Source organism: Cynoglossus semilaevis, chromosome 9 (genome assembly GCF_000523025.1).
Source record: "Cynoglossus semilaevis isolate Cse_v1.0 chromosome 9, Cse_v1.0, whole genome shotgun sequence".
Lineage (NCBI taxonomy): Eukaryota > Metazoa > Chordata > Actinopteri > Pleuronectiformes > Cynoglossidae > Cynoglossus > Cynoglossus semilaevis.
In genome coordinates, this window is record NC_024315.1 from 98,819 (window position 1) to 112,529 (window position 13,711).

Below are 13,711 nucleotides of genomic sequence, written 5' to 3' on the forward strand. Positions count from 1 at the left end.
GTGGGGGTGGGGGTGGGGGAGGGGAGGAAGGTGCCTCGGGTTTTGCGTCAGCTTGAGGGATAAGAAGGACGGGGAGGGAAACGGGTACAGTGCATGGGCCACGGTGGGGCAGTGTCCCGTCAAACAGTCATGGATCTGTTGGAAGCGGTTGAACTTCTGCTGCCGGGCGGTGGAGACGAGCTGCCGGTTTTGTCCTGAGAAAGTCCACGAGATTCACAGTCCGTTTCAACCTGATAAATGAACCAATGGTAATACGTTATGAAACTGTTGGCATGACATCAACACTTCATCAGACAAACAAATATTTCACCCTTGAGTTGTCCTTGAGTCTGCAGTATGTTATCCAAACAAGGTCTGTTGGGCGTACATGACAAACAGTTTGTTGTTTATTGGGGAGAGTGGGGGTAGTTTAAACCATTGTTTCCCAAAGACTGGGTCGTGGCCCTCAGGTGGGTCACAAGAATTTTTTCATCTCGCATCATCTTTCCCAGGAGTTTACGAATAATGTCTATTGACTTGGGTCGCGAAGATTTGTGACTTTTAAAATATGAATCCCCAGAATAAAATTTGGGGAAACACTGGTTTAAACCATGTCAGGCCAAAACGAGATGAGGCCATTTTTGACCACCGACAACCAAAGTTGTTAGCAATCAGGAGGTTGTTGATCAGCAACGAAAATCAGTGGGTTTTGATGAAAACTTAGTGAAGCTTTAAGCCAGATCAGACGGACTACAGGACAGGACACTACTATTAAACCACGGTTTGTTTAAACATTTTATGGTGTGTATGGTAGTGTGTTCAGGTTTGGAGACAGAGCCAATGCAAATTGTTTTTCTTCTTTTTTTGAATTTTTTTTTTTTTTAAGCAAAACTGTTCAGGAAAATAGACCAAGATGACAGCAGTTGTTTTTTTTAATGTAAACGACATCTGTGTAAAGTTCAGTCACCTCCACAGTTGGAGGTGTACAGCTTCAAGGAACAGCAGGAGCTCCGCATGGATACATTGAAATCGATGACAACCTAGTCACAATTATAATTATACAATTATATTCAGCAGATGGCAATGTTTAATCGATGCAGACAAAAATACAAAATAAAGATGTTGTTCTGAAATGCCGAGTAATTTTTAAGATTTATTCTTTATATATATACACGTTTTATCGGCGGCCGATCACGGGGGTCGTCTGTGACGCGGGTGCCCGCAGGTCACCAACCATCAGAAAGGTCCCTCATCACCATTAAACACCTGTTTTACATTTAAATTCCCCAACACGTGCCGTTGGTGTGCACATGCAGCAGCTCGTCGGGGTCAGTTTAATAGAGTACACAATGTTTTTACCACAACACCACCCTGTTCGCCAGCAACACAAACACACATTTTAGCCATAAAATTGACAAAACAAAGACCACAGCAATGTGAGGTAAAAAAAAAACACACTGCAGAGGAACGACAGTGTTGCAGCCTGTACCCGTTCCACAGGTAACTAACCACAGAACGCTAACCACCACGGGCTAACGTTAGCCCCCGTTAGCTGTGGACAGTAGCAGCGCGAAAATGCGCACAAAATACACGGACGTGTTCATGCAAACAACGCCCTAGCCTCATATTGGACTCCAGGGTGAAAAGTGAAATATCGATTAACCGTTGGCAACGCGTTAAAAAAAAAAAAAAACCTCCAATCAACACCCGTCTAATGTAGCTGAAGTACCAGCTAGCATCAATTCACCGTACACACAACTAGTAACAGCTAGCACCACGGCTAACAAGACTGCCACCCTTTTTCCGTGCGCCGTCTGTAAACGTTAACGCGCAGCATTTTTTTTTTTTTAAAAAGTCGTGCGACTGCATGATGTTTTACCGTGACACCGTACCTTCGGGTGCGCAGTGACAGTCCGCCGCTTGTTAGTTTGAGGCAGATGGATGCAGCAGGAAGCCCAGGGTGTAGTAACGCAACCAACCTGATAAGGAGCTGTAAGACAAACACACGCACACAGGCGCGTACACAAACACACACACACACACACGGGGAGAAGAGAGTCCCTGAGGGATGTGGAGCCGCTGACGCTAAACGTCTGCTAAGCTAGTCCGAGTCCGAGTCCCTGTGGTACGGCTCCAATTAATAAGTTTTTATGGTCACACCCATGGGGAAAGTAGGGCACAACATGTACACATACGAGACGAAGACGTTGTACTACGTGGGTTTTAAACATCGACATTTGACGTTCTGTGTTTGGAACAAAGTATAATACGAAGCAGAAATATGAAACGAATGATTAATGAAGGCGTAATTACACGGTATTTGCTCTACATAGCTGCTCAAAGTTTTCCCTCCGAGAGCCAAAAAGAAACAAACAAAAGAAAAAAAAAACCAACTCGATAATTTGCTCCAGGCCAACCACAGATATACAGTATGTGTATGTTGCAATCTGGCACAGAAGGGGTTGCCAGGTTTCTTAAAGACGCAGTACGCATTTGTTTTCTAAAAACATAAACATTTCTGCTCTGGGTACTTTTAAGTGGATCAAGAAAAGTAAAACGGAACCAGGTTCATCTGAAGGCATTTTACTCATGTTTTTAACAGATGTTTCATCTAACAGGCCCCCTGTTGTCGGAGTAGAACTTTCCCAGTTGGTTAGCATCTTCCGATAAAAGAAAAATGCTGTCGTAAAGATATTAAAAGTTGTCTATTAAAGTTGAAATATTATCTCCCAGTATTTAATATAGCAACAGATATGGGCAACTACTGTAGTTATGACCCAAAGTGGAGTACAGTTGGGAATCAGCTAAATTATCCAAGTTTGGCTGAGCCTCAAAAATGGCTGAATATTAGTCTAAAAAAGTTAAATCATAGGAATACAGTAGGCGTTGTGTTTTCCATTTTGTATTTTCACCACATCTTAGTCAGAAGCGTACCGCTACAGTACATGGAACAGCAGGAAGTGCAGTGAAAAGTGCAGTTTTGTGTTGGCCAGTGACAGTTGGTGATTGACAGCTCGCTCAAACCTGTCTTTGTCGATGTGCAATTTCTATATCTGCTGAGCAGTCAATAAAAAAAAAAGTTTTACTAGTCCCAGTGAAAACACATTTCACCAAGGAAGAGGATCAAAATGTACAATATGTTAAACAACGATCTTTAACATTAAAGTCATGCATTACAATTATAGCCCCCCCTGCAGGAATGTGGGTGGTTTTACATTTGTAAACATCAGGCAAACCCCCCCCCCTGCAGGAATGTGGATAGTTTTACATTTGTAAACATCAGGCAAGAACTGTTGTTCTTTACCTTCAACTTGTAGAGTTGTTCACACTGCGAATGAGAGCAGTAAATTTTAATTCTCTGTGTTCTGCGTTTCTCTCAGAGATCCAGAAGTAAAACTCAATACTATAAAATATTTGCAGTAATACTCATGCAACCGGCGTATACGTATACCGCACAGAAAACATCTTTGAAAGCACTTCACCAGTAGCAGAAGTTTCTCCTGTTTCTCCTATATACACAATTTGGAAGTAGAAATACAGTATTTGGACAAAATATTAAATAATTCATGGGAACAACTCAGGTTGTTCTCTATATCGTACTGTCTGTCTCTCTCCTCTTCCTCTTCCTGTGTGTGTGTGTCTTTCAATTTCTTACTGTCTCTATTTGTCTTTCACACACACACACACATACATGTGTAACCCTCACAGTAGGAAATGTATAGAGTCATTTTAAATTACCTATGCTCATGTCGTATAGTATATAGATCCAGGGTGTCAAACATATGGCCCGCGGGCCAAAACCAGTGGGCTCAATTCTCTGTAATTCTCTAATTTACTTATGCTTATATTTTACTTCTGGTTCTGTTTTTTTACAAATAAAAAAAACCCAAAGGCAAAATCCCTTACGTAGAAATGTTTTTATGTGAGTTCACAGACGATCTGTAAAGATTTGGTAAATTTATGACTCTCTATCATGTAGAAGGGACAAAAATATAGTTTTCAGAAAACTAAATTTAGTCAAATACCAGAACAACTACATCAAAAAATACTGGTATGAAGTGAAGCTGCAGGACGGGAAGATTAGCATTAGCATTACTCATCTATAATTGCCCTCACATTCTGCTTTTGGAATTTCAGGCTCAGCTTTTAAGGAAAACGACGACAAAAGTGACTTCACAATAAAATATAATTTAATGAATTCACTTTTCACTTTGTCGGTCACAGATCTATTGATGTACAAAAAAAAAAAAAAAAAAGAAAAGAAAAGAAAAGAAAAGAAAGAGGAAAATAACCAGTGCATTTGTCTCCGTGTAAGGCATGCAGTCTTGACACAGCTTTTGGACATGGAAATCAACAGGTTGTTACACACTACACACTGAGGCTCAGTCACAAAAATACACACAGAAGCTCTCTCTTGGTATTCTTCACACTTTGCTTGGGCCCCGATAAACGTGTACAGTATTTGTGCACACACACGACAAAGGAGACGTGGGGTTTCGTCAACACAACACCGAAAGCAACAGCAGTTCACAAATATCAATACGATTTCACGCCAACACCAGCGTCCGGCTCGGCTCTAGCTTCTCACTTCTCGAGGAGTAAATGGGTGACGCAGGGGAACGCTAGTTAGTGAGTTACGCTGACAGTTACACAAAAATGGGGTTAGTAGCTGAGCATGTGCGACTGCACGTGAAATGAGTGTGCGCTCGACAGCCGTGACTCTCGCGTTCGACTCTTTTGCGACAAGCCCTTTTTCTTTTGGAAATGGTGTTTTTTCTAAGTTACGTCAGTTGCTGCCTTTTCTCACTCTCGTATAAAAAGTGCAGACACTTCCTGTTTGTTCACGCTGCAAAACCCTAATTGTCTCTGAAATTCAAAGTGGCCTCATTCATATATATATATACAGTAATATATCTGTTCTCCATATAAAAATAAAATAAGCAATACACAAATATTGCACACCCAAGGAGAATACTTTCCAGATGGACACGAACATGTGAGGAAAATGTACAAACATGGAAATAATAAACGCCCTCCTCCCCTGCCTCCATATAGACAAATTCATTTAGATAATTTCCTATGCGTACAGCATTTCTCTCTGGCTGTGAGGAGGGGGGGTGGAGGGGAGGTGGGGCACAGGTGGAGTCACGGCCGCAAGCGTGAGATGCAGTTGGGGTCTGTGAGATTGGCAGGGTGAAGGTCAAGTAGGGGTCAGCAGGTAGTAGTGGTAGTGGTGGTCAGAGACAAAACATGAGGGAACTCCTTCAGAGTTCTACTGCTGCTGAGCGTCCAGCTGCCTCTGGCGACAACCCACCGCAGTGATGAGGGCGGCACCCTTACCGCTGCCGTCCTCGGACAACAGGAAGGTGACGTCACATTTGGGGGCGAGGTCCTTCACCGTCTTTTGGAAGATCCGCGAGAAACTGGTAAGAGGTGAGAAGGCGACAGGAAGCTGTGGTCAGGAGGCACGGAAAAGCAACGACTGCAGCTGTCATCTGAAGGATGAGCAGCAAGTGGAGAAAATATGAACTGCACACAGTACTGAGTGAACTATTCTACTAAGGTTTGGTTATATATATATATATATATATATATATAGTACATTTTAATACAACACCTCCTATCATAATGGTGTCATGGAAAGGAGTAATCTAAATTCACGGTCCCTAACCTTTTTTGTACAAATATGCAGTTATACCTCAACAACATTGAAGGATCATTAAACTTTTGAAATAAAACATTTTCCAGACTATTGCCAGATTATCTTTGAATGTAAAAAAGTAAAGAGTAAGATTAGTAAAACTAAAGTACTTTTTTTTTTAAAGTGTGCGGCCTGGTACCAATTGACCTATGGAGCGGCACCGGTCCGTGGACCAGGGGTTGGAGACCCCTGTCCTAAATATTACAATTAATTTTCAAAATTTAAAAATTTTCAAATGTGCTTCTGTTGTCTGTACAGATGAATACTTCCAAAAATGTAACTTTTTTCCTGACTAAGTCGGGTCTAGGACTATGTCAGACACAGGTCTGACGTAGCGTCCCAGCGAGGATGTACTGAACGCTGACGTTTTTGTAGCGTTTGTGAACCAACGTTTTGTCAAAACCAACACGTCACCTCCTGTTTGTCGTCTCTGCTCTGACTTACTGTGGATGCAGCTTGTACAGCGTTCCGTCTACGCCTACAGTAACTTCCAGGTGATCCAGTCCCCTGTTCTCACGGATCTTGTCCACCACCGCAGCCATCCCGGCACCACAGATCTGAGCCGCGCGGCGGGACACCGTGCCGCACACCTCTTTAACGATAATACTGTCGTCACAGGTGCTGTCCAGGCCCAGCTGCTGCAGGATCGCCCTGACCTGTAGCAGCGCCAGACGATCGCTGCGGAGAACAAGGGGAGGGGAGAAAGGAGGTGTCAGAGGTCGGGCCGACAACAGGAGAGTCACTGGATACCTCACAGCTGTTGTCCAAGGCCAAGGTAGGCTTAAAGAGTGTGTAAACTCCAGTCATCACATTGCAGCCCCCCCCCCTCCTCAATCCCAGACGTGTAATTCCCCCAGATGCTACGTCTCCCCTGAACAATGTGGCGTTTCTACAGTTATCCTCTAAATCATAGCAGCAGCGAGGCGTGTTTTTACAGCGACAGTTGTTACAGGTCAGAAAAATATTCTATATTCTGGAGCAGTAATACTCTGCAGTACTCAAGAAGAATCTTTCAAAAAATAACAAACCTTTTCTGGCAGGGTGAGACGGTAACTTGACTGATATCTAGTCATAATGACAGCACTCAGAGAGTCGAGTCGACTTGACGTCAAACAGGCATCCATTCAAATAAAACCAGAATGAAATCAACAGTCAGTGTCACTACATCTGTAACACGACGTGTGTGTTTGACGTTTATTCACTTTTAGAATCACATTTTTTCAGATTTTTTTTTTCAGAACTCCACTGCAACTCCAGCGCCGCAGTGTGTGGGGAAGGTGGATTCAAACCTGAAACCTCTGTCCACCACTGCTCCAATTTTGTATTTTTTACTTAATCATACATTGAAAAGTATATACTGTAAATAAAAGTACCACTGTGTTAATTGTCTGTGTGTAAACCCTGGTGTAGAGTGCAATGCGTGTCCTTCAGTTATACACATATTTTCATTTGAATGTTTGGACTTTTTTTTTTTCAGTCTTTGTTTCTGATGAAAACACTTAACAAATGTATTATTCTTATTTCTTTGTTTTGCACTGTGTGAACTTGGGTCATTTATTTTTTTTAATTTTTTTGGAGGATTTCCATGATGATCACAAAGAGTCTTTTGAAGAGTGTGTGACCCAGAGTGACACTCATCACAACAGGACCTTCAGTGGAAGGTTCATGTTCATGTACTTTGTATAACCAACCGTCATCCATCAGTAGAAATGCTAAAACAGTGTCCTGTGGACAATTGACATGAATAAAATGTATTGTTTATGCTGATAAATTAAACGTGAATTCACTATATCTACTGTCGTCCTCAGACTATATCATTTATTTATTTATTTATTTAGATTCATTACCTTTCTATTTGTGACAGGAACTTTGTCTCAAAGATTCCCCTCGTCTTCAGCGTCTCTGAAATCTGTCCCCGGAAGAGGAAGCCACGTTTGGTCAGATCGATCAGAATCTGCCTGACGATTTCTCCCAGGTACATGCCGCTGCACATCTTCTCATATCTGATCACATAAAAAAAACAACACACACATCACTTTAGACGCCCATGGCGAAAAAACCTACTTTAAAAAAATACCTTCAACAGAAAACCCCTTTGACCCCTTTGACCTTTGTTTGCCTTCGTTGAGCGAGTTCTCGTCCACCGCCTGGTCGTACACCGTCCTGATGTCGTCTAGGCAGCCGTTGTCTCCAAACGCGCCCCACTCCATGTTCACGCACATACGGCCTTCGGTCCCCGGCACTATTTCAATGTTTTTTAACTCTTCCATGTAACAGGCGTTGCTGCCGGTCCCTGAGGACACACAGTCACGCCACATCAATCCCTGTCCTCCTCGTCCACTCATTTTCAACACAACAGGATCAGACATGTTAATAATAATAATAATAATTAAAAACCACCAACATTAACTCACCCGCAATCAGTCCAACCTCACAGTTGGGTTCCTCGTATGCACAGGTCATCATGGTCCCCACTGTGTCGTTCACGATGGCGACCACATCTAGTTCAAACTCCTACAGATACAGAAATGGGAATTAGTTTGGAGACACAAGACAACAAAACAACAACAACAACAACAATGATTCTCTCTGAGTTTGAAGCTGGAGTAGAACTGACAGTCGGTACCAGTGTAGTGACAGTCGGTACCAGTGTAGTGACAGTCGGTACTAGTGTAGTGACAGTCGGTACTAGTGTAGTGACAGTCAGTACTAATGTCGTGACAGTCAGTACTAGTGTTGTGACAGTCGATACTAGTGTAGTGACAGTCAGTACTAGTGTAGTGACAGTCGGTACTAGTGTCGTGACAGTCGGTACTAGTGTAGTGATAGTCGGTACTAGTGTTGTGACAGTCAGTACTAGTGTAGTGACAGTCAGTACTAGTGTAGTGACAGTCGGTACTAGTGTCGTAAAATACAGGACTGAAGGGACAGGTTTATGTAGCGGCTAAGTAGCATTAGCTCTGAAAATCTGTTTTCTAATCCATTCATTTAACTCAACATCTTTTCTACCCCAGCTTTAAACACAGGCACAGTTTCACCTTCCTCACACACTCTAAGACGATGCTTCCCATGCTTGCGGGCTAATCCTTGTCAAAACTAATTAGCTGATTATCTGGATTTCAATTTCAAATTTCCAATCAAGCATTTAATGATTGACGATTGTCTTCAAATGTTGACAGATGAGTTAATCTCTAATCTGGCAGCCTCTCCAAAGCCACAATGAGCAGTACATGCATACACACATATTCCCGTACACGAGCGATTTTGGAAGGAGTTCAGTTAGACAAACCCAGACACACCCAACACAACAAACAAAATAAACTCCACACCGCAGTCCAACAACAACGACAACATCTCTGCAAAAAGGGGGGTTTGGTTTTTTTTGTTCCCTCAAGTGTTAAGTCGTCATGCTGCTGACACAATAACACGCACTGGTCTGGTTTCTCAATGCTTTACCTGTACGTTATTCATTTACAATCACTTAATACTTACTGGATTCTCCATCTAAAATCGTAAAACCAATATTAGAGACTCAGAGCGGAAGGTATGAAATGTACGAAAGAGCTGAAATATGAACATTTTTGCACGGTCGGTTTGGGAAACTTAGCTGTTATTTAGTTTGACTTTCTCACAGCAGCAGCAGTGGATCAACAGACACTGTGTGCTGTGATGTGATTTTGTTTTTTCTCACTAGAGTCTGGTAGAACATGGGCTACTTTTCAAGTAATGAAAGTTTTAGTTTAAAAAAAAAAAAATCCAAATAGTTTCTTTAACACTACTGTAGATGCCCTTACTGTAAATGATGGGGCGTGGCCCCAAACGTGTTCAATTGGTCTGGTCATTTAAAAAAAAAAAATTTAAAAAAATTCACACTTGCTTATGAAGTAGTTAAACAAATATTTGTAGTCAAGTCACTGTCTCCATTCTTATTAAAATGGGAAAAGAAAACATTTCTTAACAAATTCACTTCTGTATCTGAAAATAAACAAATAATAATGTTGTATTCTCACATTTTAAACAAATCAAAAAATCAAGAAGAAATAGGTCAATCAGCCTCTGTTCTGAAGTCAAGAAGAAATAAAAAAATAGGTCAATCAGCCTCTGTTCTGAACCTCTGGTTTAAAAATTAATTCATTTTAATGGCACGATATTTAAAACAATTAAATATTTTAGACCTTTTTTTTCATAAACTACAGGTTTAAGTACACAACTAGATTACATTTTTTTTTTTTAGAAATTATTATTTAACCGTATCTGTATACAGGGACAATACGTACACAGTGAGTGTAAAGACAAAACCAAAGTCAGTGAGAGCCGGAGTCACAGACTCACATGTACACAGAGCTCTGGACATGAGTGGAGCAGGTGAACTTCAGTAAAGCTGCAACCACAAGTTAATTTAACAAGGCAGGATTATTTCAGATTAACGGTTCAGGTGTAGAAGTGTGGAATTGTTTGAGCAAAACTCTGATCCCTTCTCTAAGCAGCAGCCGTGTTCCCTTTTTTTTGTGTGTGTGGCTGTGCAGAATCACCACACTACAAACATCACATTAAATGATAATGTGATAATGTGAAAAGCCTCAGAGTCTACATTTCTTTAATGTGTGTGAAAAGCCTCAGAGTCTACATTTCTGGTAACAACGAAGCTAATGTGAACAAATCAATCTCAGATTACCTCTTTCCTCTTGATTGCTTCCCGAAGAAGCTCCACCACATCTTCACCCTCACAGTCCGTGGCCTTGAAGCCTTTAGTCCAGGTTACCAGTGTCCCCTGCGCAGTTACAGGACAAACACAGTCAAACACACACAGACCCTCGGACTAAAGAAAGAAGTCAACTCTGAACGTGGGACGTCAAACGTACTGCGTCCAAGCTGGTCTGAAGACAGGGGAAGGAGAAGGTGAAGCCCAGTGGCAGTCGAGCGCTTTTCATTCCCATGTAGTCCAGGAAGTCGGAGATGCAGTGCACAATGTGGTCGAAGAGCTGGAAGAGATACAAGCATGATGCAATTTAGAAGTCATACGTTCAAAAGAAAATAAAAAAAAGGACAAGGCAGAGCTCAAATAGGATAAGACACAGGAATAAAGTCTTCTTGTAAGACTAAATGTCACGCTAGTAAAATTAAATGTCAGCCAGCGAGACTAGGAGTTATGCTACAGAGACTAATTGTCATTCTAGCAACAGTAAACACTGAGCTCCATGGTAAAAAAAAAAAAAAAAAACTTAGTCAAAACTTGTCATTACCTCCTCTCCAGTGCCCTGCATGACCTCTGTAGGAATAGCGTAGATTTTGTTGTGCATCTCTACCGTTCTCCGTTTCCCACTGCGAATCCTAACAAGAAGTACACGGAAGTTTGTCCCACCGAGGTCCAGAGCAAGAAAATCTCCATTTTCTACGTGCAGGGAGAGAATTAATATCAAATACAGGAATTAGTAGAACATTAGTAGGAACATTTATCCAGAAACGTCTGGTCTGGGACAGTTTTATCAGTCAGTGCTGAGTATCTCCGCCTGTCACGCGGGAGATTAGGCGTTCCGTTCTCCAAAAGGGAGGACAAATTTTGTATGCCGTTCCCTAGTGTAGCAATTAGCTCGCCTGCCTCTCCACTCACCTGATCCATCCGGTGTACTCCGGACAAAGGTGGGCAGCATTTTCACGGTGGCCTCATGGTGAGTCTCCTTCTTCAGGCCTCGTTCGATCTCGACCCTCATGCGCTTCTTCACTTCCAAAAGTTGGGATTTGCTCAGACGGAACTCGGCCAGCGTCTGCTGGATTTGGCGCGCCTGCTCCGTCAAGCGGTACGCCACTGCCGTCACCATGGCTGCGCCTTTCGCACTCCCACTCTCTGACAGCAGGAAGCGCACGTCGCAGTCTGGGACCAGGCGGCGCACGGTCTTGTGCAGACGACGAGAGTATCTGTTCAGAGAGCAAGAGAACATCCATGGATAAGAGGCTGATGTGTTGTGTCTCAGAGGAGACCCTCGATCCATTTGGGAACCACAGCTTGAAAGCAAAAATAAAGATCATATACCATACTGTACATCCTAGCCGACTGCACACTTACTGAGGATGCATCTTGTACATGGAGCCGTCGATGCCCACGGTTGTGCGGAGGCGGTTGGCTCCCCTGTTCTCCTTCAGGCGACACAGGATGCCACCCAGCGTGGCAGCGATCAGATTGGCCGAGCGGAAGGACACGATGGTGCACACGTGCTGCACGGCCACACAGTCCTCTTCAGAGGGCTCCACTCCCAGCCTGGTCAGGATTTCCATACACTTCTTCAGTCCTTCTTTAGTCCTGCAGTCAGAGTTAGAGAAATTTTATTTTTCCTGCACTTGGGAGTCGTGTGGCAAATGTGGAATGGCACGACTGTCACTCACTTTTCGATGGCAGAGACGTGTTTGGTCTCAATCTTGCCTTTGGTTAGGAGCTCAGGAGTGATCCGTCCCTCAAAGAGCAGACCTTCTTTGGCCATCTTGACCAGGATGAGTCGGACCAACTCCCCCATGTACATCCCACTGGCCATCTTTTCAAACCTGAGCAAAAGTCAGGAGAACAAAACAAAACTTATTTGCTTGTTCTTTTTTTTTTCTTTTCAAATAAGACTGTCTGTCGTGGAGGACATTCTTACAGCTGCTTCCCTGGGTTGATGGAGCCTCTGTCAATCTCGCGGTCGTACTCCGTCCGCAGATCCTCCAGGGAGCCATCGTCCCCAAAAGCCCCCCACTCGGTGTTGATGCACATTCGGCCTTCGTCTCCCTCCACCGTGTCGATGTGACGCAACTCCTCCATGTAGCAGGCGTTGGTTCCAGTTCCTGAGTAAATGAAATGAAAATCTTTTCATTAAAAATTAAATTACATCAGTGGTTCCCAAATGGGGAGGGAGGGACACCATTTGGTGTAAATAATTTTGAATTTAAACATTATCTTTATTTGTGCCACAGTGAGAACGTTACGTTACTATTTAATTGTATTTCCGTTTTGAATACCAGTTTTGTGTGAATTAGTTTATTAGCACTAGCAGTTGTCTGTGTTTTTTTTTTTTGGGGGGGGCACTATAATTATAATACCTATAAATTGGGGTGAGGGGCTACAGAAAAAGTGTGGGAGTCACTTCAGTACATAATGATTCTAAGAGGTTCAGTTTTTAGTGAGGTGTGTCTCAAAGATGTCAGGCTGTGAATTGAAAACTCTCTGGCGCCCTCTCATGGTAGAACAGTGTTTATGGTAAATGTAGGGCCCTGCTGTACAGCTTCAGGTAGAATACCAACACCATCTGTGTCCTCACCTATAATGATGCCCACTTCACAACGCCGGTCATCAAACCCACAAGTCATCATGGTGCCCACCGTGTCATTGACCACCGCCATGATGTCGGCTTCGTAGTCCTCGAGTGAGAAGAGGATTTTAGTCTCTTACATTTGACTGGTTTCATCATAGCACAATAAAAAAAATAAAAAAAAGCCCGACTTACTCCTCGTTTTTTGATGGCCTTGTTCAGGAGCTTCACGACATCAGATCCTTCAACGCCGTTGGCTTTAAATTTCTTGGTCCATCTGACCAAGACGGCCTGTAACAGAAACATTTAACTGTTTTAGGGACCGTCTAAAAAAACCAAAGTGTTTGTTGAAGCACAAACTAGCTAGTTAAACAGTCACCGTGGGACAAAAGGTCACACAATACATCACAGTGTTGTGGGAAGCACAGTTAACGTCACATGACCTCAGCTTGGCTCCATTGTTTACCTCATCCAGTTTGGTCTGAGTGCAGGGGAATGAGAAGGTAAATCCAACCGGGAGCTTTTTATCCTTGATTTTTTGCTTGTCCATGAAGTCGCCCAGACATTCTGCCACATGGTCAAAAAGCTGCAGAAGGAAAAGAAAAACTTATTTTTAAAAAACCCTGTAATTTCCCGCTCGTTTCTGTTTGTACGAGCTGAGGTCATACAGACATAGATCTTCTAAAACCTAAAAATGTAAATAAAAAAACAATTGAATTCTATTAAGACTATTTTATTTTGTGACAAAAAT

At 42.7% G+C, this 13,711-nt stretch overlaps 1 protein-coding gene and 1 long non-coding RNA gene across 2 annotated transcripts; both read right to left on the minus strand.

Annotated features, from left to right (window-relative positions):
• Positions 1 to 193: 193 nt before the first annotated feature.
• LOC103383139 (uncharacterized) lies at positions 194 to 3,165 on the minus strand. Its single transcript, XR_521987.2, has 2 exons — positions 1,872 to 3,165; positions 194 to 230 (listed from the first exon to the last, which is right to left on the minus strand). It is a non-coding gene; the product is annotated as an uncharacterized LOC103383139 (long non-coding RNA).
• Positions 3,166 to 4,169: 1,004 nt separating this feature from the next.
• Positions 4,170 to 13,569, minus strand: LOC103383177 (hexokinase-1-like). Its single transcript, XM_017035420.2, has 15 exons — positions 13,427 to 13,569; positions 13,156 to 13,251; positions 12,970 to 13,069; positions 12,313 to 12,496; positions 12,062 to 12,217; positions 11,745 to 11,978; positions 11,292 to 11,596; positions 10,924 to 11,072; positions 10,543 to 10,662; positions 10,356 to 10,451; positions 8,095 to 8,194; positions 7,790 to 7,973; positions 7,528 to 7,683; positions 6,125 to 6,358; positions 4,170 to 5,402 (listed from the first exon to the last, which is right to left on the minus strand). Exons 1-15 carry the CDS (start codon positions 13,508 to 13,510, stop codon positions 5,252 to 5,254), a joined length of 2,349 nt encoding a protein of 782 aa, XP_016890909.1. The 5' UTR covers positions 13,511 to 13,569; the 3' UTR covers positions 4,170 to 5,251.
• Positions 13,570 to 13,711: the final 142 nt, after the last annotated feature.